Source organism: Stegostoma tigrinum, chromosome 22 (genome assembly GCF_030684315.1).
Source record: "Stegostoma tigrinum isolate sSteTig4 chromosome 22, sSteTig4.hap1, whole genome shotgun sequence".
Lineage (NCBI taxonomy): Eukaryota > Metazoa > Chordata > Chondrichthyes > Orectolobiformes > Stegostomatidae > Stegostoma > Stegostoma tigrinum.
In genome coordinates this window covers 41,883,063-41,908,615 of record NC_081375.1, presented here as the reverse complement: position 1 = coordinate 41,908,615, position 25,553 = coordinate 41,883,063, and the positions used below count along the sequence as shown (strand labels likewise).

General features: G+C 39.7%; 1 protein-coding gene across 1 annotated transcript in view; it reads right to left on the bottom strand.

Moving 5' to 3' along the window:
• LOC125463830 (ras-related protein Rab-40B) overlaps window positions 1-25,553 on the bottom strand; it is a 63,738-nt gene that overhangs the window by 3,190 nt on the left and 34,995 nt on the right. The window contains exons 2-5 of the mRNA XM_048555590.2: window positions 20,718-20,778; window positions 11,198-11,258; window positions 5,904-5,981; window positions 2,865-3,087 (exon numbers count right to left, since the gene is read on the bottom strand). Of these exons, the coding sequence (XP_048411547.1) occupies window positions 2,865-3,087; window positions 5,904-5,981; window positions 11,198-11,258; window positions 20,718-20,778 (423 nt within the window). The remainder of the gene's footprint in view (window positions 1-2,864; window positions 3,088-5,903; window positions 5,982-11,197; window positions 11,259-20,717; window positions 20,779-25,553) is intronic.

Here is a 25,553-nt window from a genome sequence, read left to right as displayed (position 1 = left end):
AATATATTTGATAACCTCATTTCCACTACCTTGAGACAGGGAGCTCCAAATTCAGACAACTTAGAAAAGAAATTGTCCTCATCTGTGCCCGAGGGTGATCTCTAAATTTTAAAGTTATACTCCCTAGACACCCACAGAAGATACATTATTTTTACACCCATCTTATCAAGAACATTCAAGATCTCATACACTTCAATCAAGCTAATTCTCGTACTCCAGTGGGAACAAACCTAAGCTTGTCCAACATTTTCTCTGTAGACAACCCACTCATTCTAGGAGTACAGGTCTCATTAATCACCTTTGAACTGCCTCCAACTTATCTACTACATCATTCCTTAAACGAGGCGACCAAAATTGTACACAGGATTCAGGACATGATCTCATCATTACACTGCAAAACTAAAGCAAAGCATCATTACTTTTATGTTCAATACCTCTTGTAATAAAAAAGTGTTTAATTGCTACTGGATTTACATACGAACATTTTTTGTGGCTCGTTCCAGAACAGCTAGATCCCACTGTACATTGGAATTGCAGTTGTTCTCTACTTAAGTAATACTCTGCTTTTTTATTTGTCTTGCAAAGTAAACACTTCACTACAGTATGCTTCATCTGCCAGATATTTGCCCAGTCGCTCTTGTGGTCTTCACAGCATACTTTATTACATATCTTCGCAACGTCTGAAAATTTAGCTACCATGCCTACATTCCCCTCCTTTAAATCATTGACATAAATTGTAAAAAGACGATGCCCCAACACAGAACTATGTGGAACTCCATTTGTTACATTTTGGCAATCCGTAAAAGAGCCATGTGCACATACACAGATGCCTTTCAAATGTTGTCAATGTACCAGCCTCAACCACTTCCTCTGGCAGCTCATTCCACACATGCACCCACTCTGTGTGGAGAAGGCACCACTTAGTTCCCTTTTAAATTCTTCCTCTCACTTTTGCTGTCTGGTTTTGGACCCTCCCATCCCAGGAAACATCCTTGTCTATCCATGTCCCTCATGATTTTATAAATCTCTATAAGGCCACCTCTCAGTCTGATACTCCAGGGAAAATTGCCCCAGCCTATTCAGCCTCTTTCTAAAGCTCAAACCCTCCAACCATGGCAAAACCTCGTAAATCTTTTCTGAACTCTTTCAAGTTTCACAACATCCACTCGACAGCAGGGAGACCAGAATTGCATGCAGTATTCCAAAAGTGGCCTACCAATGTCCCGTACAGCCACAACATGACCTCACAACTCCTATACTCAATACATTGACCAATTATGGCAAGCATACCAAATGCCTTCTTCCTATCCTGTCTACCTGCAACTCCACTTTGAAGGAACTATGAACCTGCATTCCAAGGTCTCTGTTCAGAATCATGCCCTAGGACCTTACAGTTAAGTGTATAAATCCTGAGATAATGGGAACTGCAGATGCTGGAGAATCCAAGATAATAAAATGTGAGGCTGGATGAACACAGCAGGCCCAGCAGCATCTCAGGAGCACAAAAGCTGATGAAGCGTCTAGGCCTGAAACGTCAGCTTTTGTGCTCCTGAGATGCTGCTGGGCCTGCTGTGTTCATCCAGCCTCACATTTTATTATCTTGTATAAATCCTGCCCTGATTTGCCTTTCCAAAAATTCAGCACCTCACATTTATCTAAATTAAACTCCACCTGCCACTCCTCAGCCTATTGGCCTATCTGATCAATACTGCACTGTACTCTGAGATAACATTCATGTTGCATGCGTGAGATTGTGGAGGACAGAAAGCATGGATCAAATGAAAAAAAAAGTTAAACAGATGCAATGGGAACGGGGAAAAATCCAGTGTGTTGAAAGGTAATAGGGCAGTGCCTGAGATAGGGAAAGCAATTCCAACATGAAGTAAAGAGTCCAGAAAGGTCAATGAGTTGGTGGAAATGGGATCAAGACAGCAAGATGTCAGCCCCATTGACAAAGTGGTCATGAAGAAGCATTACTAAAGACAAATTACCTGATTAGCTGGAAAGTACTTGGAATATCAGGCCATGAAAGATGCTATGTATATGCTGGCTTTTCTTTCTTCTTGTTAGAGGAGTGTGAATACTGGGGCACGGTGTGCTATCTTTTGAATGGAGTGTCTCCATTTTAGTTAAGTTCATGAGTCTACTTGCACATGCTGTTCAATGTTCAGGGAAAAAGTAGGGGAGCAGCATCTCAGGAGAAAACAGATAGTGGAGAAAATAAACCCACAATTTTTCATCTTCTATCATAACACTCAAGCAGTTAACAATTTTAGTTATATGAAGTAAGACGTTGATGGAAGCATCAGCAAAGTAATAAAAGATGAGGGTTTCAAAGGGAGAGACATCAAGGCTACAACAAGATGATGGCTTATCCTCAGATATATTCTGAGCCAATGCAGCCCTGTGACAGGGATAATGAATGACAAGACACAATCGGCAAAAGACTACAGAAGTAATCTAATCTAAAGGCAATGAAGATAGCCCTAACAGTTCTACTGGCGATGGGTACAAGGGAGAAAAAATGCAGGCCTAAGTATGAATTAGCTGTCTTGATAATTATTATGAAGTCTGATGTATAGCTGTGAATTGCAAAGCCATTGACATTTTGATTGACTGTGCAGCCAGGGAGAAGGATGAAAGTTATTATTGAGGCATCTGGAAGGTAGTGTTTTGTACGGATCCCCAGTTGCAATAAACACCATAATTAGAGATACAAAACTTTGAGCTCCTGTATTTATAAATCAGATCTTTTTTAAAGAAGATTTTCATCTTGGATGCTGACTTTGCAGATCTTGCAACTTTGGAGGAAAAAAAAGATAAATTTTTCCAACTTAACAGTATTAAGAAAATTAAAACTTTACCACGGTTAGGCCTCCAAAGCCTGTCCATTCCATGCCGCATTAATACAATCCTTGCCAGTTCTGTGAATGACTCAATGATGTTAAAGTTGCACAAAGGGCTAACTTCAAAGAACGTCATGCCTTGCCTTTCAGCATAAGCCTGAGCCTGTTCTGTTGATACCTGCCGCTTAAAGGCCAAGTGAAGACGATTCCCAACCAGGATCTTAGGTACACCTGGGGCATGCTGAGAAAAGGAAGTAAGGAATATATTTACAAAATCAGAGAACAGTAGTAGAGTACTTTTGTAAATGAATTAGTACTTCAGATGTATGGACAAATGATCCGGTTTGCACATGACTCTATCAACCACAGTAGTATAGATGATTCTTAATTGTTTTGTGAAATGATTTGCAAGCGATTCGACAGCATACGAGAATAAAACCAGAGGTCTATCCTACATTGACCAAGGAGAGTAGTTCTCACTAACATCTGGAACTTGTTCCAAAATTGGGACCACAATCTCAACGGTCTAGTTGAGTAAAATGCTCATTCTTATCAAACTAATTGTCAGATATATCTGTCCATGACAGTATTAGCAGGAGTGACCATTGCACAGTCCTTGGCTCTTCACATTAGGCTCGACTCACTGGGATAGGGCACTGGAAATCAAGCCCCACTACTCCTGGAGTCTTCCCACAAACACAGAGTACCCAACATTCTCAATTTACCTGACTGACAAATCCATTCTACCACTCTCCATTAAGTCAAGGGACTAATCTTGGTTCAATGAAAAGTGCAGGAGAGCATGATCGGACGAACCACACCTAAAAATAAGGTCCAAAACTGCCAATGTTAAAGCCCATGAGTATGCATGTGAAAATTGTGGACAGGCATGCCATAAATAAAGCTACAGGTCAAATCAAAATTCTGCAGTCCTGTCAAATGCAGGCTTGAAAAGCAGTAGGGCAGTTAAACTAATGGAAGGATGCCGCTCCATTAACAACACCATCCTCAAATGAAAGTACAAGCAGTACAACACCCAATTGCAAAAGTAATGGATGAAACATTTGCAACCATCACTGCCAGAAGTACCAAGTGGACGACACACACACACACACACAGGATCAAGATTATAATCAGACTTGGAGTCAAGTGGTCCTCGTGAAATAATATTCCGTAAATTCAACATGCGCAGAAGAGAAACTGCACGCATGGGTCAACCAATCTCTTATCAGTAGTATTCATGCTTTCATTCACCTTCCTCTTAGTTCATCTTCCAACTTAAGAATGTTGCCCTCTTTTTCTCAAACCAGACTATCTTGACTAATAAAATCTTCTTTGAATTAATCCACCAAAACAATAAATTCTGTAACACAGTTTAATACACCCATGAAAATGTTATCTTCACAAGACATGTTTTTTAGTGTATAAATCAGAACAGAAACAGATTTATCCATGATACAGAGGGAGGAGATTGCTGGAACCTTGACAGAGATCCTCACTGGCCGTGGCCAAAAGCTGTGAAAAGACTGGGGAACTACCAATGTTGTTACTTTGAGGAGGATAACAGGGATAATCCAGAAAATTATAGGCCAATAAGCCTTACATTTGAGGAATAGAAAAAAATTACAGAAGATTCTTAGGGACAGAATTTCCTTGCATTTGGAAAATAATGGACATATTATGGATAGTCAGCATGGCTTTATATGGGGGAGGTCTTGTCCCAGAAATGTGATTTTTTTTCAAAGGGCGTGACAAAGATGGTTAAGGCCAGTACAGTGAATGTTGTTTAAGTGGACTTTACTGAAGCATTTGACAAAATCCCTCATGATAGGCTTCTCCAGAAGAGATCCATGGTGAGTTGCTAAGTTGGATACAAAATTGGCTTGGTTATAGAAGACACAGCAGTTGTGGAGGTGTGTTTTTCCGACTGTGGCGTTCTGCAAGGATCAGTGGACTTCGAGCTGTGCTGTTTGTAACTTATACAAATGATTTGGATGAAAATGTAGGTGGTCTAATAAATAAGTTTGTAGATGACACAAAAATTGATGGGATTGTGGACAGTAAGGAAGATTGTCAATGAACACAGATCAATTGGGAAACTAGGTGGAGAAATGACAGATGGAGTTTAATCCAGGCAAGTGTGAACTGGTGCATTTTGGGCAGTCAAATGCAAGAGGAAGGAATACGGTAAATGACATGGCCCTTGGGAACATTAGTTTACAGTGAAATCTGGGGTACAAGTCAAAAGCTCCCTGAAAGAGGCAACACGAGTGTATCAAGTGGTCAAGAAGGCAGGAGGCATGCTTGCCTTCATCAGTCAGCGCATAGAATACAAAAGACGGCAAATCATGGTACAGCTATATAAAAAACCCTTAGCTGGCCCACATTCAGAGTGTTCAAAAGGAAGATTGGAGTGTATTAGCTATAAAAGAGAAGTTGGACAAGTTCGGATTATTTTCATGAGTGTCAGAGACTGAGGGGGCAACCTGATAGAGGTATATAAAATTATGAGAGGCATGGATAGGGTGGATAATCGGAGTCTTTTTCCCAGAATCAAAATGTTAAATACTAATGGTTAAAAGTTTGAAGTGAGGGGGCAAGTTTAAAAGAAAGTGTGCAGGGCAATTTCTTTTTAAGCACAGATGGTGGTAAGTGCCTGGAATGCAGTGTTAGGGTAGAAGTTTGTCGAAGTAGATATGTTAGCAACTTGAGAGGCATTTACACAGAGAGATGAACAGATGGAGAATAGAGGAGTGTGAATCATGCACTGGCAGATGGGGTTTAGTTTAAAATGGCAGCAAGGTGAGCAAAGACATGGTAGGCAGAAGGGTCTGTTCTTTTTCTGTACTGTTCTATGTTTTCTATTTGTCTCCAATTGAAATTCCAATTAAACACAGAATATAGAACTGTACAGGCCCTTTGGCCCACGGTGTTGTTCCAAACTATCATCCTCGTAACATCAATGATCAAAGATCAAAGAAACTGATCCTCTTTCTTCTTCGGTACTTAGGTCAGTCACATTTGCTCATGAACTACTAGGGATGAAATGTTCCTTACCTCATCTATTTCTTTGATCCACCTGTCGATACCATCAAATGACCAACGATTTGTAATGTCATAGACCAAGATTACACCCTATGAAAATCAAAGAAAGCTGATAATAATCCAAATGTTTTCTAAAATGTTTTGCAACACACCAAAGAACATTTTCTATCAAGGCATTCTCCTACACACCTTTCCAGCTAGCAATGACCATCTTCTTTCTTAAAAAGATATTTTCATCCCTCGATTCATTTATTTTCTTTCCCCATGCATTAATTTATTATTCTGGCTTTAAATTTTCATGCTTCTATTTTTCTATTACTTCCTATTTCTCAAGTTTTCTTCTGTCCTGACTACACATTACCTTTAACCGCATTTATTTTGATTCCTTTCTTGTTTGTATTTTCAGTACCTTCATTTTGTCCTCAACCGTTTTCTTTAAATTCATGTGCTGAATGTTGGTGTCACTAGCTATGCCAGCATTTATTATACATCCCAACGACCCTCGAGAATGGTAGTGATGAGCCGCCCTCTTGATCTGCTGCAATTCACCTCGCATAGGTATACCTATACTGCTGCAGTGCGATTGTGTCCCAAGACGGCGAAAAGAACAATGATATATTTACAAGTCAGAATGGTGTAGGTCTTGAAGATGCTAGTGTTCCCATACGTTTGCTGTATTTGCCCTTCTAGATGATCCAAATCAGGGTTTGAAAGTGCTGTTGAAGCTGGCTTGGAGAATTGCTGCAGTGCATCTTATAAAATGTTACACACTGCTGTTACTCAGAGATGGCAAGAAGTGCAGATGCTGGAATCAAGGTCAATACATTATGGAGATGGAGGAACACAGCAGGTCAGGCAGCAGAGGAGCAGGAAAGTTCACATTTCAGGTCAGGATCCTTCTTCAGAAATGTGGAGGGGGAAAGAAGCTGGGAAATAAGGAGAGAGGAGGGGTAGGGCTAGGGAATGCAGGTAGGGAGTGGTGGGGATTGGTCAGTGGGATGGGTGGGGTGGATAGATGGGACAAAAGATGGGCAGGTTGTGTCAGGTCAAGGAGACGGGGATGGGAGGGAGGCTTGAACATGGGATGAGACTGGAGTGGGGAGATTCTAAGACTGGTGAATTCCATGTTTAAGCCATCGGGCTGCAGGCTCCCGAAGCGGAATATGAGGTGTTGCTTCTCCGGTTTGCAGGTGGCATCATCATTGTGATGTTGGAGGAGGCCCAGGATGGACATGTCACCCAGGGAGTGGGAGGAGTTAAAATGGTTGCCACCCAGAAGGTGTTGTCGTTGTAGCTACTGTTACTATGTGTGTTAATGATAGAAATGGATGTTTCAGATGGGCTGACAACTACAAATATAAACAAATTAATTACTGTACGAAATTTAGATAAAGTGCAATATGGTTAATGTGGGTTTTTTTGAGCATTTGGTTTTTAATACAGACACCCGCTTTGAGATTTGTTGTTGGACAGGTGATGATTTTGTCAAACAGTGCAAAATATCAGAAATTATGTGATGCTAGTCACATTACATGTTGTCGTCAGTGACTTAAACTTTACCATTCTATTTTTTACACCTTATTAATAACCTTTTATAAATTCCTTTACAATCTCTCTCAACTGCTTTCTATAAATGCAAGTAAATTAAATATTCTACCTGCATCATTCAAAATATTTCTTGCTTCAATCTCTACAGTGCTAGTGATTCAAACTTCCTAAATCATATTTTTTGCCACAAACTGCTAAATGGAACATCTGACATCACTGCTGTATTTTCCAAGCTTAAATGAAAAAAAATACATTTTCTGGTCTATGCTCTCCAAATTGTGCTTAACAATAGCCAATATAGTGGAAGTAACAAGATTAGCTGGAAAAAATCTATGACCCAGAGTACACAAACTTCTGGTTGTAAGGAGGATGCACTGTATTCAAAATAAATGAAAAATGGTGTAAATAAATGTTCTGCTTTTGGTTTTTTCATATTATTAGAAATGTAGATACCATATTCAAAGGAGGCCAATTAATGCATTGTCCCCGTGCCAGCTTTATGGTACAGTGTCCCAGTAAACACCCTCTACTGCCTTCAAGCTACAGCTTTATATCTTTTACCTTCAAGTATTTATTTGATTCAATGGATTTTGCTATTGAATTTGCTTGCACTATACCTAAGGTGATCAAAGGCTACAAGATGGCAGGAGAATGGGGGTGGGTGTTGAGAAACATATCAGCCATGAACAGAGCAAACTCAATGGGCTTAAAGGACTAATTCTGCTCGTCAATCTTATGGTTAGAGATACATTTCAGATTGGACTCCAGAACAGAACCCATTCACAACCCAGTGGACTGCAAAGAGATTACCTCTGCAAATCTGGTCAATAGCTTCTCATGCACCTATTAGCTCCATTTGCTTTCCAAGTATTAAACAGGTCCAATTAACAATTTTTAAAAACTGTAGCCATTCTTGTTTAACAGGCTACTTGACTCAAAGCAGCCTAGTTCATATCCACAGTCCAAAAAAAGGGAAAGAAGCACAGACGTAATTTTTACAATGCTTTCTCTTCCAACCTACCCCATTCCAGCTGTCAAAGATCAAAAACTAGAAACAGAATATACCTGAACTATTTTACAATGACCACATAAGTTGGCAAGAAACACACTTGCCAATGTAATGAGTAATAATGGAGATGGACATGACACATTCAAACATTCAAAACTGAGCCCTAAACAAACGTCAATGGGTAACACAAGAACAGTTTTCATTTATGTCACCCCTTTAAATGTAGTAAAACATTGTAAATCATTTCACACAAGTGTTACCAATAAATGCAAGAGATGGAAAGCTTTGGGGAGGGAATTTTGGTGCTTACAGCCATGGGAGTAGAAAGCGATTGACAACGATGAATATCAAAAAGGTGTGGAAGAGGCCAGAATTGGACTAATTTTGTCACTGAGTACTGCCGTGCAAGCCTTTTACACTCAACCAAATTGAAGAGACTGTCTCATTTAATATCTCATCCAAAAGGCAGTAGTTCCAAAAAGGTCATATTTCTATTGTTTGTTTGAAATGTGTAGTGCTTGTTATGGAACTTGAAGATGGTATCTTCACTGTTGTCAGCACAGAGTTGCAGGAAATGGTGATGCTGCTCCAATAAGATGTTTGATAGCATCGAAACAGCAAAAAGTCATGGGAGGTGCAGTGCATCATCAGCACGAGTGAAAAGCTGACCTCATGACACAAACAATTTTTCATTTATCTGCGGTTATGTTAAAGTAAGGAATTAGTGTTCAATTTATAAATTGCATAAGAGAACGGATGAACCACAAATGCAGCTAAAGCACAGAACAAAAAATGTTTTCCCAAGAGTAAAGGATTACAGTAATTGTAACAGAGATAGTAGGAACTGCCGATGCTGGAGAATCTGAGATAACACGGTGTGAAGCTGGATGAACACAGCAGGCCAAGCAGCATCAGAGGAGCAGGAAAGCTTGACGTTTCGGGTTGGGACCATTCTTCAACAAATAGGGGAGGGGAAGAGGATTCTGAAAATAAATAGAGAGACGGGGGAGGCGGATAGAGGGTGGATAAAGGAGAAGATAGGGTGAGAGGAGACAGACAGTTCAAAGAGGCTGGCTTACAGTCAGTGATGGTGAATGCAGATGGGGAGTTAGGGGGGGGATAGGTCAGTCCAGGGAGGATGGACAGGTCAGGGGCGGTGGGGGGCAGGATGAGGCTAGTGGGTAGGGGTTGGGGGTGGGGCTTGAGGTGGGAGGAATGGTTAGGGAGGTGGGGGCTAGCTGGGCTGGTTTTGGCATGTGATCGGGGCAGGGGAGATTTTGAAGCTTGTGAAGTCCACATTGATACCCTTGGGGTGCAGAGTTCCCAAGTGAAATATGAGATGCTGTTCCTGCATCTTTCGGGTGGCATCATTGTGGAAATGCAGAAGGCCCAGGATGGACGTGTTGTCCAAGGAGTTTGGGGGGGGGGGGGGGGGGGGGGGCGGCGGTGGGTGTGGGTACTGAAATGGTTTGTGACTGGGAGGTGTAGTTGTTTGTTGCGAACAGAGTGTAGGTGTCCTGCAAAGCAGTCCCCAAGCCTCCATTTGGTTTCTCTGATGTAGAGGAGGCCACAACGGGAATAGCAGGTGCAGTATATAACACTGACAGATGACATAACATATATAACATTGACAATGACGCCACCCAAATGATGCAGGAACAGCATCTCATATTTCGCTTGGGAACTCTGCAGCCCAAGGGTATCAATGTGGACTTCACAAGCTTCAAAATCTCCCCTCCCCCGATCACATGCCAAAACCAGCCCAGCTAGTCCCCGCCTCCCTAACCATTCCTCCCACCTCAAGGCCCACCCCCATACCCTACCCACTATCCTCATCCCGCTCCCCCGACCTGTCCGTCCTCGCTGGACCGACCTATCTCCCTCCTAACTCCCCACGAACATTCACCTTCACTGGCTCTAACCCTACCTCTTTGAACTGTCTGTCTCCTCTCACCCTATCTTCTCCTTTATCCACCCCCTATCCGCCTCCCCCCGTCTCCCTATTTATTTCAGAATCCCCTTCACTCCCCCATTTCTGAAGAAGGGTCCCGACCCGAAACGTCAAGCTTTCCTGCTCCTCTGATTACAGTAATTGTTTTTTTTTCCCCAAAAATCTGTTTTACAGTGGACTTTGGTCAAGTTGCCTCATGATTAGCAAAACTAAAATCTTCAATGAACCAGTTCACATAGACATATACTTCCTTTGTAGCAGTTACACTGTAAACTTCGCAGTTCATACTATCAAAAATTTACATCACTATACTAATAAAGTTGTTGCTTACTTTTCAGTACATGGTCATTACATTTTGCTAAACAAGCTATGAAGAACTAATTTCTGTGAATCTATACTCCCACTGCTTACCAGGAAGAGCCCCATTCACAGTAAATAGAAACTGAAGTACTTCAGGACATTCCAGAGTGGTTCACCATACCCAGAATGTGTCACAGAAGTAAAGAAGACACATACAACCAGAAATTTAAAGAAACAAAAACATTTTTACAAACAAAAAGAAGAAACATATTATTCTTTGACTGCAGATTTGAATGTGAAGTAATTATCTTCATGTGATCACTTTATTGAATTGGGGCTTTGTTTCTCAGAAATTACTATCTGCTCTTGTATTTTCCACCTCAAAATTAATTATTTATGCATTCTCAGTGGATAAAAATACTACTGTACCTTCAGGTATGGCATGGGAAGATAACAAGTTCAATAATACAAATTTTAGTTCAAAATAACTTTCTTTACCTGGGCTCCTCGAGAATAGGAACGGAAGATGGTGCAGAACCTGCCCTGTCCAGATGTATCCCTGAAGATAGAATTAAATCGTAAAACTTAAAAAAAATCATTTAAAAAACTGAACTGAAAGAACGTTGCCATCATTTGATAAAGGGACAGAATTTTGCATTTTTCAAATTTACATATTTTACAAGGACAGACTTGCAAGTACAAAATTGCAAGATGAAAAAATGACAGCAGCATCATGTTCCCAACCCCTTCGGACTGTCAAAAGCATTTTGACAATGTTTAAGAGAAATGTTCCATTACAAAAACTCACTATTGTGTTCAGTGCAAGGAAGACAGCTTGAAATAATGGGACCCATTTTTCCCAGCCTTTGCTGACAAAACAGTCATATCTTTTTATATATTAAAGAGAGTATCTAATCAAAAAGAAAACTGCATAAGAAGTAGAAAAAATTAGGTAATAATTATGAAGTTTTTAAAAAGGGAAGGCAGTTGGAAATACAGGGGAAATTTAGGAAGGAATTTGCTGAGTGACATGATACGGACTGTAGCTATTAAGAGATCGTTTTCAGTTCCAAGAAAGAACATATAGTGGAGATTCCAGAGACAGTGTTGGGAAGAGTTAATAAGATAGTGAGTATAATATATTTTATTAATAGGGGATGACAGTACAAGAACCAGGAGGTTATCTGCAACTTATACAAGACAACTGTCAAACCTCAAATAGAATAGTGTATCTAGTTCTATAGTGAACATTATAGTCAAGATTGAAACCATTAGACAAAATGTATAACAGTTCACAACGAGGTAGAGGATCGAGAATAAGCCGGCTAGGATTTTAAAAGTTGTAGGAAAAATACGCAAAACAAATATTACAAAACACCTTTTTGGGCCGTGATTAGTCTGGGATGCATTGCAAGAGTATGGTGAATACAGGTTCAATTGAAACATTCATGAGGGAATTAGACTTTTATTCAAGGAAGAATGTTTGCAGTAGGAGAAGGTAGATAAATGACACTTGCAAATTGTTCATTAGGAGATTGGTGCAAGCAAGCATGGTGGTACCAGCAGAAACGTTGGTGTCTCCAAAGTACAAAGTTGTAGGAAAGAAGAATTTGGATTTAGGATATGATAGTACCTTTTAATGGCTTCTGAGAAGAAGAGGATTGCAGAGAACGTAATTTTTAGAGACAGATGGAATGAGGTGAGTTAGAGACAGAGGGAATGGGGTGAATTTTACTTTGAGGTGGATGATGCTAACAGTCTTGCAAGAAAAAGAACTGTATGTAATGGGCCATGACATCACAATTTGGTTCATGCAATAAAGCAGGAGACAAAAAAAAATCTCAGATGGAGATAAAATTCCCTGCACTGAATTTCCTGCACATTGTAAACACTGGGAAGGATCACATGCCCTTAAATTAACCCCGTCTGATTTATCATCAATTTATTGCAACGGGCAAAAAAAACAGGAGTAGAATCAGGAAAATATTCAATTTTTTCCTCACTAAGAAATATAAATGAACTCAGAATCAGAATGAAAAAAAACTGTTACTCCCAATCTTTCAACTGCTTAAAATGACAAGAAATAAAGGCGTAACATTTGTCATTGAGTATTTACATGAAGTAGATTACAGAAAATAATTATGGATAAATTAATGAAAATCTTGACTTAATATTGTGGTGTGATTTAAGTCCTGTGAATCAAAGGTTCTTCAGGAATCATTCTCATGTCTTCAAATTACACCTGTTACTGGTTTCCTTTTCCGTACAAGATAATTTACAGCAAGTTTAGAAATAGCCGTAAAATAATAAAAACTTAAACACAGTAGATTTCCCTATATTTTTAACTTTAGCAACATTTGGTGCATGAAACTGTGTGTTTTTCTAACGTGCAGCATTGAAATGTGCATTGCAGAAGTCAGGAGTAGTGCTAGCAATGACAAGATGACAGCAATTTAAAAATTAAAGGATTTGAAAGCCGACACCAAGCACTTTACAAAGAAAAATCACATTTTTCCCAACTTGCTAACTAAAGTCACATGGCATTGAAACAACACAACAAACTGAGCTTGAACCAATCTTTGGGTCAGCAAAGGGAGGATTCCAGATGAAGGCCTAGAAGTTGGCAACACTATAAAATGATCCACAACATAGATCACTGGCATGGGGTTAAGTGCATCGCTGCGCCAGGCAGAACTCTCTCACACCTGCACTTCCGTGGTTTTAATTCTGTGTTCTATCCTTCTCTCAATGACTTATCAAATAAACATATCCCTTGGTGGGAATTTTGAATAATGAAAATCCAAAATGTAATTGTGCAACAGTACCAGGTTAGGTTCAGATATTTACCTGTGTATCAGAAAATGGCAGGGTGCGAGAAGAGCACAGTAGAAAACTGGTAAGGCCAGGTCCTTGAAATTCTTTTCCTTAATTGTCCACTTGACAGCTGGAGGAAAGCTACTAGCAGGAGGTGGAGGGAGAAATTGAACATTTCTGGGGAAGGGTTAAGGAAATTCGTCACCAGTACAGGGAGCAAGACTTCAAGATCTGAAGCTCGGAACAGGGACAGAAATGGAGGAAAGGTTTGGGATTGTGACAAGGTGGAGATAAAGGATGTGGCTGAAACAGAAGAGACCAATTTAGGTTTTCTTGAACAGCTAGCAAGAGATCTCCTGTTCCTCCTGGCTGACAAGAGCAGCTGTAGGAAGGGAAAGTTTATTTATTTTAGCTGCCAGTTTCTTTTCAGTGCCAGGTTTCCCAAGTCCTTGGAAAATGGTAACTTGTGCCAACTTAAAAAAAAGTTATATATAAGACTTCTAGGTGGACTGCAGGAACCAGGTTTAAATATAAGACAACAAAGTGTGAAGCTGGTTGAACACAGCAGGCCAAGCAGCATCTTAGGAGCACAAAAGCTGATGTTTTGGGTGTAGACCCTTCAGGTTTAAATATGTTAACCGAGCGATTTATTTCCAATGTAGGACTTTCATGATAAGAAATTTGTTGCTGCCAAAACATTCCCGCTTATCCCACTTCCTTGCTCAGTAGGTTTATCAGCTGTCCTTGGCTGCAACATTATGCTGACAGCTTCCAAACCAACAGGGCTTGAACCTGTTCGATTGCCTACTGTGAAAACAGACAGAAATTTAAAGGGACACTGCAGTTAAAAATTGTAGGATGTTTGGGAAGCCTGTTCTTCCAAGATTTCCTGACATTAAAATATCTTCTTGCATGGAATGCGATAACCTAACTCCAACCCTATGCCCAGGCTAGAATTCAGGCGGTAACATTTTTTTAAAAATGTTGCAGTAAGGAATACCTCATCAAAAACTGCAGAAAGTTTGAGGGATACTGTGCTGCAATTGTACAGAATGTTCCTGGTGACGTTGACCATTTCAGAAATGTGCTGACAAGAGAAGCCAAACTGAACTTGGAATGCTGAGAAAAGTGATTTTTTTTCAGAACCTTAGGAAAATGAGGCAGAAATTACAGAGAATAGAGGATCAAAAAGATATGCTTTTACAAAGTGAGATAACTGTGGGAGTTGAAGTTGTGAGGGACAACACTGCTCAACACAAGAATACAGCTGCCAGTGAGCTATGAAGCGGCTTTAAGGACCTTAAGAACAGTAAGTACAGAAGGACAAGGACTTAAAAGACATATCTCATGAAAGAGACTACTCTGGTGAGGGCAGTTTGGGATAAAAAGAGAAGTGAAAATGTAGTAATGTTGTCAGGTCTGGATCATGGTATGGTGGGAAGGGAAGACCAAAAATGATCAAGGAATGCAGAGTCCAGATTTCTCCTCCCATAGAAAAAAGAGAATTTCCAGAATCAGGAGTCATAGTTTAAAGATACAAGGCATACCAGTTAGAATTTCTCCTCCTCTCAGTCTTTTCTTCCAGAGAGTGACGAACGTGTGGAAAATACTACCACAGAAAGCAGTCAAGGCCAAAAGATTATATGATCTCAAGAAGGAGCTGGAAATAGTGCTTGAGCTAAATAGATCAAGGGATATGGGGAAAAGCAGGAGCAGGCTATTGAGTTGGATGATCAGCCACTATAGTATTGAACGGTGGAGCAGACTCCAAGGGCTAAATGGCTTATGCCTCCTCTTATTTAGATGTCAGAGGTCGGTTCTTGACTCAGAGTAGGAAGGGCATGAAATGCCCTGCCTGCAACAGTAGTACACTTGCCAACTTTAAGGGCATTTATATGGTCATTGGATAAACAGATGGATGATAATGGAATAATGTATGTTAGATGGGCTTCAGATTGATTTCACAGGTCAGCGTAACATCGAGGGCTGAAGAGCCTGTACTGCACTGTAATGTTCTATTTTCTATGTAATAAGCAGTCAACCCATTTTAGATATCAGTTAATGAATAAAATTCAAAATCACAAACTTACGTTCCAGAAGAAATGAAATAGCATGTTTATTGTTACTGTTACCATGTGAAAATACCTGTTTACTTGCGTAGCTACTGACTGCTGATGAGATATTTAGAAATGCATCAAATATCCCTTACCACAAGCCTCAAACCTCTGATTCCGCAATCCTTCATACCACTTATTTCATAAGTTTGTATAAAGTGGCATTACCTTTAATTTTGCTGAATGACAGATTGAAAGATAACATCAAGAAAGAATGACAGAAATATGTTTAAAATGGGTGAGTCGGGCGGGGCAGGTGGATAAAATCATTAGTTCCTTGCATTAGGTCATTAACATTACATAAAGAATCTATGGCAACATAGCGCAATGGCAATGCTTGTCATTAAAATTCATAAATGGTCTACCTGGGGGTAAATTACATTCTTTATCAGATAAAGAAAAACATCATAAGCTAACCATTTCAAATTCCACTCTCTTTTATGAGACATCACAAAGGCATATGGTGTGCTAAATAGTAAGGAGGAAAGCCTTAGATCACAGGACATTATCAACAGACTAGTCAGATGAACAGATGGAAAATAGTTTTATTCTTGAAAACTGTGAGGTGCTGCATTTTGGGAGGACTAACAAGGCAAGGGAGTACACAATGATTGATAGGTCTCAAGGAAGTAGTATGTATCAGAATGACCTTGAAGTGCAACTTCCACAAAGGCCTAAAGACAATAGGGTAAGTAGATAAAGCAATTTGGAAGGCACACAGAATACTTGCCTTTATTAGATGAGGCATGGAATACAATAGCAGGAAGGTAATGGTTGAGCTGTACAAGATATTAGTTGGAGCATAGCCGGAATACTGTATGGAAGTCTGGTCATCACACTATAGGAAGGATGTATTTGCATGAAAAGGTGCAGAGGACGTTCACAAAGATGTTGCGTGGGCTAGAAGTTTCAGCTTAGAAGTAAGATCAGATAGGATAACAATCCCAGCCTTCGAGCAGAAAAGGCTGAGGGTGGGGGTGGGGGAACCTGACTGAGGTGTACACAACTATGAGGGGCACAGGTACAAAGAAACTTTTCCACTTAGTACATGGACATAGATTTAAAGGGCAAGAGGTTTAGAGAGGATTTAAGGAAGATTTCTTTTCACCCAAAGGGTCGTGAGTATCTGGAAGTTATTGCCTGAGAAATATTACAACATTTAATTAGTATTTAGATGAGCATAAAAGCACTATAAAAAAGCATAAAAAGGTTACAGGCCAAATGCTGGGAAATGGGACTAGAGTAGGTAGGTGCTTGATGACTCACATAACCAGAATGAGCTGAAGAGCGTTTTGTTGTATAACTCTGACTCTAAACCTATTTTAAAAAGGAAATCTTTTCTAGCTTTATTAGTTGTCAAACTTGTAACGAACAGAAATGCCAAGTTTCTGTGAAATTATATATTGTCTCCATGACTTCAAAGAACCTAAATTTTACATGAATAAAGTTCAAATATTTATGAAATCTCAAATTCCACTCAAAACAAATTCTCAATAGCCTTGGTGACTTGTAGTTATTTGAAACTGAATCTTTATTTTCTAACATTTCAACTAATATTTTCAAATTTATAATTCTAAATACATTTTGTAGCCAGGGATATGAGGTAGCCCGCTGTTGGGGAGGAGGGAAGCCCTCATCCACAGGATAGCTGCTTATGCACCTATATATAGTAACATAACATCAAGTAAGTGAATTTGTTGTGGTTTGTTTTTTCTTGTTGCATACCCACAATTTACCATAGTGAGATTGAAACTCTTGACTTAGATGAATATGCACCAAGGTGAGATAATTCAAAGAAAAGTAAGCACTGCTGATCTCCCATGATTCCATTGACAAGAAACATCAAAATCTTTGTTTCCATCAAATCGAATCAATGAAAAAAGAGAACTTGTGATAAAACAGTATAATATCAAAATGAAGAAAGACGACTAAAGGAACACAGATGTCAAGTTCGTTTATACCAAAATAATTGCAGTGCAGTAAAAATACAGTATAAATTGTACCTTCTTTTCTTCAATACAAGGTATAGCCAAATGAAAACTCTGAAAAATAACTGGGTATAATAAAACATATAAAAGACTCAATATATAACATAAAGGAAGCACAGAATCTTGCCTCCCCAACCTTTCACATTAGATGTGCAAGGCAAACATATTTTGGGAGTTACTTATAGATTATAAATAAGTGCTCTGCTTTCAATGTTTTATAAAAATCAGGTTCCAATTGTTAAGTATACCTTAGAAATCTTCCCCCTCCTCATGTATAATTGGGTGGAATTTTCAACCTGGTCAGGACCACAATCAGAGGTAGGTGCGGTGAAATTTAGTTGAAGAACCAAATTGCAAGATTTCCCTTACTTGCCCAAACCAATCAGATTCACTGACAGACTCATTTGAGGACAAATTTAAAGTGGTGGATCACACTGATGGAGTCCAGATTAGATTACTTGGACGAGGGTATCTAGTAGCAGACTGGGAATGTAATGGGAAAGCCTGGGCTCAGTGCTCCAAGCAGGCATAAAGACCCTCTCGGCCTGCCTGGATATAAAAGCAGTTGCCCTGTGGATGAGGGCTTCCTTCCCATCCCAACAGAGGGCCACCACATTCCACCTGGCTGTGAAATGTAATTAGAATTAAAAATTTGAGAATATTAGTAAGAAGGTGCATGTTTGGCGATTAGCTCACCATTTTTGAGAACCCTCCTACAACATTTAATTGGGCAACTAGTTCATCTTCAGAGAAGAAAATCTATCATCTCGAATTCATCTAGGCTCAAATCAATTCTCAAACCATTTTGGGCAATGAATGACATCTCTGATAGAGTTACACACAAACTCAAAAAAACACTGTCCCTTCACGGGCTGCTTAGATTTTACTGAAGACTACAGATCAGTTTCTTCTACTCTATGTTCTATTCTTAATGTAATGGGTTTTAATTCTTAGCAAGTGAAATAAATTATCATCTTTTTAAATAGAAAACACCAAATTGGCTTCTTTCCAAGTAGCTTTACTTGACCAAAGGAAATGACAAAAGCCGTGCTGTGACTTTGCCAATCAAAATTTGAAGCAGACAGGGCAGTGTGCAAGTGTTACCAAACACTAAAATTGCTAGTTCGTCATCTTTACCTGTACTGGTCTTTACCTGGAACAATTCAATTTGACATCATAACATCTACACTTTCATCAGCAATTCTTTCAGATGGTTCAAATATGGCAGTCGTTGGTGACTTTGAATGTATTTTAAATGGCAGAATAGATAACCACTAAGGACACAGCTCACCCTTCAGTAAACAGCATTACTTTCTTGTACGAGTGGAGCAATACTTTGCTGGCTATGTATTGTAAATTTAATCTAAAATAGATGGTTTATTACAAACCACAGTTAGATTGATTTCAGTCCTGGTTGCCCGATTGGTATCTGGTAAATTAACTTAATTGGGTTTGCCGATTTTGCTCCAGTGGCCATTAGTCTGGATGTACTGGAACATCAGGAAAAATCTGTTAGGAGGTGACAATGGCTATATTCTTTGACATCTGTAGAAGATTCCAATTCAGTTATATTCTTGCACAGCAGTCGTCCAGAGAAGAATGGGTGAAGGTCATTTCATACAGAAAGATAAACTTTGAAGAATGAATTCAAAAGGTTAAAAGTTAACAAGCAAGTTGGACAGGAGATTTTTTTTTTGATATTTTCTTTGAAATCAAGTGTAATTGAATTTACTTTTCCAAAGTCCAACTGGAAGCTTTTACGAGAATGGCGATAAACTGAGTCAGCTCCTTTCTCACATCTAGAGAAGAACTACACAAGTGTGACCTACAAAAGCATCATCTGGATATAGGAGTGGAAGGGTGGATTAGTAAGTTGTGGATGATACGAAGGTGAGTCGAGTTGTGGATAGTGCAGAGGGCTGTTCTAGGTTACAAAGGGACATTGATAGGATGCAGAGCTGGACTGAAGTGGCAGATGAAGTTTAACCCTGACAAGTGTGAGGTGGTTCATTTTGGAAGGACAAACTTGAAAGCAGAATACAGGGTTCACGGAAAGATTCTTGGCAGTGCAGAGGATCAGAGGGATCTTGGGGTTCGTGTCCACAGTTCCCTGAAAGCTGCCACCCAGGTGGATAGAGTTGTTAAGTACGCATATGGTGTGTTAGATTTCATTAATAAAGGGATTGAGTTCAAGAGTCGTGAGGTTATGCTCCAGCTATACAAAACCCTAGTTCGGCCACATCTAGAGTATTGTGTCCAATTATGGTCACCTCATTACAAGAAAGATATGGAAGCATTGGTAAAAGGTGCAGAGGAGACTTACAAGGATGGTGCCCCGAATGGAGGGAAGGTGTTACAAGGAAAGGTTGAGAGAGCTAGGATTTTGCTCTTTAGAATAATGAAGGATGAGAGGTGACATGGTAGACGCGTAAAAAATGATCAGAGGTATAGATAGAGTGGATAGCCAGCGACTTTTCCCTAGGGTGGAGGTAGCTATTACAAGGGGTATAGTTTTAAAGTGAGTGGAGATAGATATAGGGGAGACGTCAGAGGTAGGTTCTTTACTCAAAGAGTGGTAGGGGCGTGGAATTCATTGCCAGAGGGGGTACTGGAGTCAGCCTCATTAGGGGCATTTAAGCAGCTATTAGATAGGCATATGGATGATAGAATAAGGTAGTAGTGGAGGTTAGCTAGACCTTAGGTTTAGGATAAAAATTCAGCACAACATCGTGGGCTGAAGGGCCAATACTGTGTTGTACTGTTCTATGTTCCATGTTCTTGACATTAATTCAGAATCTTGTAACTTTTGTGTTAAGCAGCATACTATTGCACTTTAGTTGTTAAAATTCTACTTTATTGGATTCTTCCATCGCATTGATGATGTTTTTATGTCATAATGTGAAAGATTCTAGACATGAAAACATTCTTGTTTCATGGCTCTAAAGAAGTCTCTCTCGAAACAGTATCAGTTTCGATGTTTGGAAAGCTCTTCATTACACTCAGCCAGTACAAACCCAATTGGCGCTTGTAAAACAAATCTCCATACTGAAAAAGATGAACATAAGAATTAGCTAATATTCAGAACTGCTACAGGGCACTTACCAGAGTTGTAATTTCACCCGACGCCCATCTAACAGGATTGTTGTTGTCTTGTAATCAATACCTGTCAGTAAAGAAAAACAACTGTTCACAGAAAAACTATTTTTTAAAAATCGAGAATGGGTTTGATCATTTAACACTTAACAGAAACTATTTACTGCATAGATAATTACCCAGATATACCCTCCAGGATTATTGGCCAGTAATTCTAACAGTTGTTTCAGAGTGGGGGCATAATGATAGTGATGGAATAATCCTGTGTATAACTTTGTCATGATTTCCTGTTGAGGAACATAGAGCTAGACAGAGTAGCAAAAGCAGAGAGAGCTCTGCTTTTATGAATATTATACAAGCTGCACACAGCATCCATACAGTTTCCTTTTCTAAATTTTTTTGATCGCCCTCTCTTTCTGTTCTTGGAGATGCATTTCTACAGGAGTGATATCACATAAATGCAGACTTAAGAATTCACATTTTGTTTCCTGTCTTCTGCAAATGTTAAGGCTAAAATGACGGATCAAGTCATAGTTGTTTTGGCAATAGGAGATATAGACAGGAGGTGCTTGTGTGGTTGAAGTGGAAGCATTGCATTTGGTCTATACAGAATACTTCTGGTCATTGAAAGTGATCTAATTGAATGTTTGCACAAGACAATTCTTACCTGACAAGTAACTAGGCATATAATTAGAAATCCAGAGAGTTTGATAGCCTTTTTCTCTCCCCCCAAAATAAAAGGACTATGATCAATTTTTCAGTTTAATTACCAAGACCAAAACTAATAATAGCTTGATAATTACATTCAATTCTTTGAGAATATCATGTCGTGTGTCAAATTTACAGGCAAAAATATAATTTTTGGGTTCATGAAAGAGAATTTTGGTTTGTCTTCAAACAATAGGTCAGATGCCATCGTGGTGCAACATGGATCACATCAGATGAGACTTGACAATACTTTTGGTTGTTATATTACAGGAAAATTATAGATCCACCAGAGAGGTACAGAGATGTTAGCAAAATCTACGAAGTATACACTTCAAGAAAAGATTGATGGAACCACTTTCCTCTTTTGATAAAAAAGGCCTGGGGTGACCTAATTGAGGTTTTGTAATTAGGGAAGGTTTTGAAGGAGCAGATAAAGAGAGACCTTTTCTCCATAATTGGAAAGCGAGAGCCAGAGGTAAATACAAAGTATGTGAATGAGGACCAGGGTAGGTCATTCAGCCCTTCTAGCTTCTTTCACTGTTCAATAAGATCAGGCTACACTGAAGGTCGCCTTAAGTTCACATTCCCACCTCATTCCGATAACCTTTGATACTCTTCGGATAGAGGCTAATAGTTTCTTGGCTGACAAAAGTATTTAATCTCCCCACTATTACTGTTCTCTGGAGAAGAAAATTGTACAGACTCATGATCCTCAAAAACAGTTTTCTAAATTGGCTTAAATGGGAGGTTTGCTATTCTTAAACTGTGCCCACTACTTCTGGTCTCTCCCACAAAGAGAGACCCTTTCAGTAGCCACCCTGCCAATCCCCTCAGGGTCTATGTTTCAATAAAACCACGTTCTTCTGAACTCTAATGGATTTGGGCCTAGCATGTCAAACTATGCTCAATAACTGGTCATCAATCCAAAAGGTAGGTCATCAAGAAATCTAATAGGGAATTCCAAAGTAATGTCTTTACCCCAAAAAAAAAGTGTTGACAATACGGAACTTGCTACCCAGGGAGAGGCTGAATGGAACAGTACATTTACATTTTAAAAAGGTAAAGCTGGACAAGTATAGTTCGCAATAATAAGTTTAGTTGAAGTTGGGAGGAGATTCTGGTGGACCATAAATGGTGGTGTGAACTGGTTGGGTCGAATGATAATGTTTTTGTACTGACAACATTGTGTGGTCATGGTGGGGCTAAGGTTTGTCCTCATATTTATAAGCATGTAGGAAATAAGAGTGAAAATAGGCCATACAGTTCCTCAAGCCAGATCCTCCATTCAATGAAATCATTTTCTCCAACCTATTCAATTTTCCTACATCTCCTGGCCTCACGTAAATCAACTATTTGTTCTTTCCATATATTTTCACATTAGGGGTGCAGAAATTTGGATCTCTCATTGGTGCATTATTTAAAGTTGCCAAATTGCAGAGGATCGTAAAACTGCTCTCAGAGAGCGAGCGAGCGAGAGAACGCGTGTGTGGAGAGAGCGCGAGACATAGACACACACACACACACAAACACACACCGAGCGCACGGAGAGGGAGAGAGACAGACAAACACAGAGAGAGAGAGACACGGACCGAGCACACGGAGGGAGAGAGCGCGCGCGAGCGCAAGACACACCTCAGGCAAGGGGAGCGACCGTCATGGCAACCTCAGTTGGTGGAGGAAAAGAACCTGTGCTGTTAATGTCATGCTGCATTGCAAACCAGCCATCCAGCCAACAGAGCTAACTGATGTCTGCATTATAAGAGATTCACAAACATTCCTTCCATGCATTCAATTGGAAGAATGCAACTTAAATCACAGATTTAGGTTAAACAGCTACTTTTAGGTGTCAAGTTGATCGAAAACTCTACCTTGTGCATTTCTCATGACAAGTAGCTCTCATTTAACAATGTCTTACTTAACATTAACATGAAATAATGTTGTTTATTCTTTGGGATCAGAGATAATGGGAACTGCAGATGCTAGAGAATCCAAGATAACAAAGTGTGGGGCTGGATGAACACAGCAGGCCAAGCAGCATCTTAGGAGCACAAAAGCTGACGTTTCGGGCCTAGACCCTTCATCAGAAAAGCTTGTTATCTTGTTTATTCTTTGGGCTAGTTTTACTTAAGTTATGCATGACCATTTCAATTTTAGCAGCATTTGCATGCTTTGCATCTATCGTCATCAGAAATCAGCGTCCAAGACTCACAGCCTGCATCCTAGGCTTATTTTGTCCATATGCAAGGAATCTTGCTTCACTCTTGGCCTTGCTATCCTGTCTTGCCTCACTTCCTGTCCCCACGATTCTCCAACACCCTGGCTTTGCTTATTTCACCTACCCCTCTGCCCACTTCATTTCTTCTCCTCAGGACTCACTCTTACTTGTAGAGTCAAGGTTTGGTCTGCCCTTTACTGCTGGATCCCCCCATCCCCGATTGTAACTGCAGTCCTGGACTCTGTTTAAGTTGGTCATTGCAGGTTGTCCTAGAAGTCCAGCTACACTGGTGAACCTCTGCCACTAGATGGAGCGTGAACAATCTAACAATACTATTGGTAATTATACTTATATTTTTTATTTTAAAATTTAAGGTCATTTCATTTCTAAACGTAGAAATATAGCAATTGAAAGTACAAGGTGACACTAATTTTAACTGAGAGGGTATAGGCATTTCTTTCCTTTCTGCCAAGGATGGGCTGAAAGACCTTAACTTCAGTTTAAGCTTAATACTTCATGCTTCACGATCTTCAGGAATGTAACCCCAGCTTTAGACGAGGACTCCTTGTATTTTGTTGCCCTGCCTCAAAAAAAACTGCACACTATAAAGCGAATGCCAGTGACTGTGACTTCAACAGGGAAAACAACAAGAAGAGACAAAATTACGTCATTCCATTCATTGAGCCAAAGCTGGTAGCCGAGTGAAGAACAAAATGAAAGTGTTTAAAATTACGGTAAAAATACATTTTTTTGGACAAGGGAATGCAGACGTCTTCCCAAATACTATTAATTCAGCTCATGGTCATACTTGTTAAGTCAGATTCCAGAGTGAAATTTGGTTTGATGGTTTTCCTTTATCTGTTCTACTTGATACGTCCACAAAAAATTCCCATAGATTCATTAAGCATGACTACCCTTTCATAAATTAATGCTTGCGTTGTCCAATCCTGTTAACGCTTTCCAAGTGTTCTGTTGCCACATCTTTTACAATGCACTCAAGAGCATTTTTCTCACTACTGTTGTTAGGATAACTGATCTCTAATTCTACTTCTTTTCTTTCTCCCTTCTAAAATATATTGGCCTACAAATGCCACTCTCAATCTGTAAGAACTGCTCAAAGGCTCTCGAATTTTGGATGATGACATAGAGCATTCAGTGTTTCCAGGATGACTTACTCTGGAATCTAGATCATCAAGCTTTGCTGATATGCCAGTCTTTAATCAATACTTAATAATTTAGTTTCCCGAGCACTGTGTTTTTTAAAACTAGCACTAGTTTTCCTTGAATTCTCCCTCTCATTACACCCTTGGTTCGATAGCACTTCTGGGAGGCTCTCTGTGTCCTATTCTGTGAAGTCAGAACCAAAGTATGTATTCAATTCCTCCGCCATGTCATGGGTCCATGTTGAACTTCCACAGCTTCTAACTGCAAGGCACCTACATTTGTCTTTATTAATGGTTTTCTCTTCACATATTTATGAGAGAGAAGCACAGGAATGAAGTTTTCACTGCCTATTTCCATACGAACATAGGCGAGGAGTCTGCCTACTCCACTATTCAGTCTGATCATGGCTGATCGAACACTTCAATGTTTTTTACCTACTCTATTCCAATAACTCTTTAGACCATAGGTAATCAGAAGCCTATCAATCAATCTTTGCTTTGAGCATACCCAAAGATTGAGTTTCCACAGTCCTCTGGGATAAAGAATACCAAAGATTCATAACACTCTGGGTAAAAGAAATGTTCCTGGTCTCAGTCCCAAGCATCATTTCCCCTTTTCTTTAGAATTAAAATTGTCCTGCCTTCCCCCTCAAGTTCTAGGCTCTTCAGCCAGTTGAGAACATCTTACCTACATGCACCTGTCTATCCCTTTAAGTATTTTGTATGTTTTGGCAAGACCATTTCTCATTCTTTGAAACT